Here is a 6,096-nt window from a genome sequence, read left to right on the forward strand (position 1 = left end):
ATTTGGGATGTTTTTCTCTCCTTTTTTTCCCCCTGGAGATTTGCTTCTCCAGGTGAGAGTTTAGGTGCCAGGAACGGAAGCTCAGTGGTATTAAGTTTCTAGGGCTGTGACTCTAATAGAGTTTATTATGGCTTTTTAATACCCTCTTGCTTTTTAAAGCAATAAACCAAACCATGTTCTGATAACAACTTCAGTTTCTAATTGTCTGTGCTCCAAAGCATTGCTTTGTTTCTTTTTACTTCTAAGTGATACACATTGCTTCATCTAAAAATGTGTTGCTACCATAGAAATAAGAAAAAATAGGGTTTTCTGATGGCTTTTTTTTTTCTTTATAGCAGACACACAGGAATTCTCCTCTCTCTCTGCCAGCCTTCCTGGCTCTTTTTCTATCAAGGATGTTTTCATTAGCAGTTTGGTGTTGCTCCATTGTTTAATACTTTCCTCTAGCTCTAAATAACTCAGTTTAAGCCCATTATAAAGCAAACGATCTCTTCCTAAAAGATTAAAAATGGCTAGCAGAAGATACTTGTTTCCTTTCTCAAAGTATAAAGCTTCCTCCAGATTAAAAAAAAAAAAAAGGTAGGAACAGGAAACACGACTGACAAATGGAAAGATGGCTCCAGTTTTCACAGCTGAATTTGCGTGTTAAAATCAGGGCTTCAGCAACGCCCGGCCTATGCCCTCCTTTGGAGGAGGTGGTGCCCTCTCTGAGTTCACCGTATGTCCTGCACAGCTGAGGAGGGACATGGTGGTGGGTGCAAGGCAGGGGAACGGGAGGGATGGGCAGGACGGGGACTGTGTGGCTGCTGTAAGGAATCAAAGAGTTGCTTTGCTAGGAGCCGCTGGGTTTGCTGTTAGAGCAGGCTTTCGCTGTATGGATTAGAGTTTAGGAAGAAGGTTAACTAAAGGACTGGCTTTGATCTGAATTACAGGGGTCTGTGATGGGGTAATTCTGCTAGCCCAAGATGAGGTTTGATTGAGATTGACATCTGTGATAAACAAGGCACAGCAGAGTTAATCAGTGAGGCCCTCTTCTTTCATATATTCTATGTTATTCATACATATATATGAGATATACTGTTCATTCTCCTATGCAAAATTTGCCCCCTATGAAAAGTTAGTGAATTCAGTATCTTAGATTGAGACTAAAATGTTATGCTTAGAATCATAGAATCATAGAATCATAGAATCATTAAGGTTGGAAAAGACCTCTAAGATCATCAAGTCCAACCGTTAACCCAACACCACCATACCCACTAAACCACGTCCCTAAGCGCCTCATCTACACGTCTTTTAAATACTTCCAGGGATGGTGACTCTACCACTTCCCTGGGCAGCCTGTTCCAAGGCCTGACCACTCTTTCAGTAAAGAAATTTTTCCTAATGTCCAGTCTAAACCTCCCCTGGCGCAACTTGAGGCCATTTCCTCTCGTCCTATCACTAGTTACTTGGCAGAAGAGACCAACCCCCACCTCACTACAACCTTCTTTCAGGTAGTTGCGGAGAAGACAAGTACTAGGCACATCTACACAGGATGACAATGGCTTTCACAAAGAAGGGAAGAGGAGCTGCAGGAGGTGCAAAGATTGAGGAAAATTGGAGCAAGAACGAGTATATTTGGAAATAATGTGAGATGGCTGGGAAAGTGCCCAGGCTCTGGGATCTGATCCTCTGATCTGTTTGCTACTCTGGAGAATACTGACTTGCTTCAGGGCAGATTTGCTTCATCTCTTTGCCCACAAAACTGAAACATATCTTCTATTATTTCTTCTTACCCAGTCTTTTTATTCCTTGTTTTCTTGGCAGAAGAGAGTAAGGTGCTCTAAAGGTTAGAGTAGAAAAAAATAGACAGGCTGGGGAGCAATGTAGTAAGGAATGAATAAGGAACATGACTTTGAATGGGAAGAGGAGCGATGTGCCACCACCATGTATATGTTTGGTGGAACGTGGCTGCTCCATGGCCACGTGGAACCAAAAAATCATCGACATCAGGGAGCAGCTATGTAACCGTATTCTCTAATGGATCCGCCTAGCTGGGAAAGCTATTCGAGGGCAAGCCAAAGTCGCAGCTACATGGGTATTTTTCTGGGGGCTGACCCACCTAAAGAGACTTGCTGACAGTGGATTGTAGAGGTTTTTCAGTGTACCAGGCTGGTAACACTGGTGAGACATTCTTGTGCTGACAAGCTGGTAAGACACCCTTGCACTTCCCTGCTTTCTTTTCCTGATTATAGTATGGTACTGCCGTTTCTCTGTTTTTATGTGCACTTCCAGGAGAGCCACAGTATCTTTTGAATAATCTCAGCAGGCTATGGTTCCCATCAGAGACCTTTAGGTTGCAACTTAAAACAAAAAGGTAGCAAGCAAACTGAACAGTGCTACTGAGGAAGTGTGCAGAAGATGAGTGTGCTGTGTATTCTGCAAGTGCTGCTCACACAAAGCTAAAGCAGCTAATCCCCAAGGTTTCACAGGGCAGGGCTTTCAAACTAGTAGTTCCCCAATTAGTAGTTCATATGTCACTGAAGAGTTGTGCGTTGCTTCAAAATGACACACAGCTTGGCAGGGGCTGAAAGTTGCCTTTTGCTGGTGCTGGTTGTAGTACCTGCTGTGCCTGCCATGGGCAGTAGAAACATCCAAACAAAAATGTTTGCAAAACTCTGGCATATAGAAAGAGTGAGAAATTTGTTCTCCCATAAGGTTTCTCTAAAACAAACAGAAAGTTAATGAAAAGAAAGAGATTGTCTGTGTGGAATGTCTGTTCACAGCAGTGTTTTCCAGTGTGACTAATTACAGATTTTATACTGATGTTTCCCTAATGCCATTCCTTTTGAACTTCCATTTGGTGCTCATTTCAGTTTAACATTAAAGCATAACATTAAGAAACAAAAACCCCAATGAGTGAGAATAGCACTGGGCTTTCACATACTCATCAGAGGGCTTTGTATTTTTAATTAGTAAGCCATATTAATCATTGGAGTTTGAATTGATTGTTGCAGAGATGCCATGCGGTTCGATCCCTGAAGACTGGTGAAACCATCGCTGCGTACAGAACATCTTGGGGACCCCTATGTAAATCAGCTGGTGAGTTATGAATAGACGCTTACAAAAAGGGGACACAGAGTAACTGTCATTTCAAGGTTCTTTTTCACTGGCAAAGGAACCTGAAGACCTGTGATACAAGGTTTTCATGCCCCTCTGCATATTTTTCTGAAGAGCAGGTGTTCTTACTGAAGCCATGTGGCAGTGTGGAAAAGCATGTGCCCTCCTCGGTGAAGTGACTGTCAGATTGTCAAGGGAATATAGAAAGGAAGAGGATAAAGTGCTTCGGGTAGCTATTTGCACAGGGTAGCAAGTACAACGGCCACAAAATCGGATAGCTATTACAATTGTAAAGTGTGAAAGTAGCTTGAATTTTTTAGATTGCAATCAGTTTTTCAATATTTACTCTACACTGCTGTTAGACCGGAATTATATTGAGCTCTGGAGTCCAAAATCAGAGGGGATAAGAGATTGTGTTGTTGTGCTTCCTTAGACTCCCTGGCATTGACTTCATTGCTACCGTGAGGGAGAGTGGCAGAGCACAGCTGATGCACAGCACCTTGGTTAATCTGATGGAGTGGTACAGTACAGGTTAATAGAGAGAGAACACCAGCACTGAGTACAAGCAAGGTCTAATTTGTTATGCATCTGCCTCTTCTGCATTTACCCCAAGTTGATGTTTTCAAGGGCACCTGTGGCCCCTAACATTTTCAGTCATTTGGCCTCCTCCAGCCATTTGCATTCATACCTTATTAGCGTAAAACACTCATTGAGAGTATTTGTACACACCAGTATCAGAGTTTTAACACATGGCTACTGTGAATAGACAGAAGTGACCCCCTTTCCTCCTGCTGGTTGCCTGTTCTGCCAGTCACTTAACACTCTTCTGACCAGCGAGGTAAGTTAATGCTGGACTGTTAGTGGGTTCAGGGTATTTTCTTCTCCTCTGCTGTGATGGGCACAATGTTCTTTTGGACTTAGAAACTGGCTCTGACTTAGCATATTGTATTTTTTCCATTATATGCAAGTATTAGTCTGTTAGAATAGGCCTTCAGTGTTAATTTCTGAATTAGTTCTTTTTTCAAAATTTAGCAATTAATAGAACTTTCTTTGTACAGCAGTTACATCAAGTAGATCTCACTCCCATTTTCACTGGAGACCCCAATGCATTTCTAATATTGAAAAATGGTCGTTACACAAAAGGAACTCTAGTGAGGGTAGCTTTATTTGGGTTGTACTACATCGATTCCTAGGCAAAGGTGGCACTACTAGATATTGTCTCCTATTTCCAATTTGGATACATCGCATTTTAAGCGTGAGGCTAGACCTAGACAGTGATATGCATCTCTCTGTTGAAGGAGACAACATGAGTTATGATGTCAGCTAAGCTGCTGCAGTGAAACATGAAAAAAGCTTTAACTGCTCTGCCTCTACTGCTTGGCCACATGCTATAGCAAAGACCATTGATACATGTCCTCAGGAAGGCCTGTTCTGTCTGTGTCTGGCTACAGGCTGCCATTTCCACTGTGCATCTTCTTTTTTATTCCTTTGTTTCATACCGAAATTCAGAAATAAGCCTAAATATATTATACAACACTGCTTTGGCCTGTCTTGGAATGATGCCCTGGATGTTACGTAGCTTGGACACCGCTGTTGCGTACCTCTGTGGCTGCCGACGGTGGCCTTTGGCCAGGCATGTATGCATTATCTGTGCACCTCAGGTACTGCTCGGCTAAATAAGTGCTGTCCTGAAAATGTATGTAGACAAATAGATGTTTTTGTAGGTGCATCAAGCATTTACAAGAATGAATTAGAAGCGTGCAAGAGTAAGTGTACAAGCATGAATAGAGGCATAATGTTAAAGGGAGAGGGGATTCTGCTTGCAGATTTGGACAAATACATGGAAGCGTCTACATGTGAACCAGGCGAACACGTTCTGCCGATGGTCAGTGGAGCCTCCTGGTGAGGGAGACAGCTGGCAACAAGGGACTTGACTCTTGCCCACACATTTAGTGCTCCTGACCCATGGTGCCCCATTCTTTCCTTCCCCTCAGTGTCTGGGTGCTATTCCAAAAGACTATAGGTCTCCGGCAGGTCCCATGCCATGTCTGCCAGACAGTGTGACTCACTTGCCTGCCTCCACTGACTGCCCCAGCCAGATCTCTGCTGACTAGAATGGGAGCTTAGAGACCCAGCACACATGGAGAATCCTTCCCTAAATACTTTTTGTTTAAAGAAGTGTTACACATGAGATAAAAGCAAATCAAGTGGTTTTTAATAATCATAGATGAATAGGGGCAGGATTAAGATGGAAGAATACTTCACCTCTAGGGTCATTCTGAAAGTAAGGCAGCATTTCAAAAAGTCACCAGTGCTGATCCTTTAATTCTTATTTTAACAGAAAATTGTAGAGTCAAATTCCAAAGACACATCACACTCATGTCTGCAGGGACTCTATACTTGTATGTAAAAAGAGAACTTGGACTCTGGCTCAGAGACCTTTCCATGAGAATCATCCTCCCCAAAAGGCTGATTCACTTCTGTATCACAGCTCTGTGCTTCAACAGGCATGTTGGCTAATTTGTAGGCAAGGCTTGTTTCTTACCCCAGGAAAATATTTAGGAATTTCAAAGCTTTTTCCTTTCACCTCTTGTTTTTTTTTAAGCATCCGATTTGAAGGGAGAGAAGGAGGCTGGACTGGAAGTTGGATACATCATCCTCATTGCCTTTACTGTGTTTGTCTTTGTGCTGGGAGTTGTGAGCCTTCTCATTTTCCAGTACCAGCGAAAGACGGGAAGATACAACTTCAGAATCAAGTCTGACAACTTCAGCTACCAAGTGTTCTACGATTAGCAATCTTCAAGTTACCAAATGTGAGTACTGAATCATGATCAGTTACCTTTTTTAGCTGTTTATCTTTTCCTGAAATGGTTAAATACTTGCAGATGAGCCTCCTCTGTTTAAGGGTATTTGAACCTCCTGCCCTGTTTGCTGTGGGTGAAGGTCATCGAAGTAAGAATGAAATTGCTACTATTCTCACCTGTTTTCAAATGCTGC

The 6,096-nt window shown here is 42.6% G+C and overlaps 1 protein-coding gene across 1 annotated transcript in view; it reads left to right on the forward strand.

Moving 5' to 3' along the window:
* LOC104081406 (uromodulin-like 1) overlaps positions 1 to 5,892 on the forward strand; it is a 14,073-nt gene extending 8,181 nt beyond the window's left edge. The window contains exons 8-9 of the mRNA XM_009584148.1: positions 2,997 to 3,081; positions 5,705 to 5,892. Of these exons, the coding sequence (XP_009582443.1) occupies positions 2,997 to 3,081; positions 5,705 to 5,892 (273 nt within the window). The remainder of the gene's footprint in view (positions 1 to 2,996; positions 3,082 to 5,704) is intronic.
* The last annotated feature ends 204 nt before the right edge of the window (positions 5,893 to 6,096 follow it).

Source organism: Fulmarus glacialis, unplaced genomic scaffold (genome assembly GCF_000690835.1).
Source record: "Fulmarus glacialis isolate BGI_N327 unplaced genomic scaffold, ASM69083v1 scaffold13798, whole genome shotgun sequence".
Lineage (NCBI taxonomy): Eukaryota > Metazoa > Chordata > Aves > Procellariiformes > Procellariidae > Fulmarus > Fulmarus glacialis.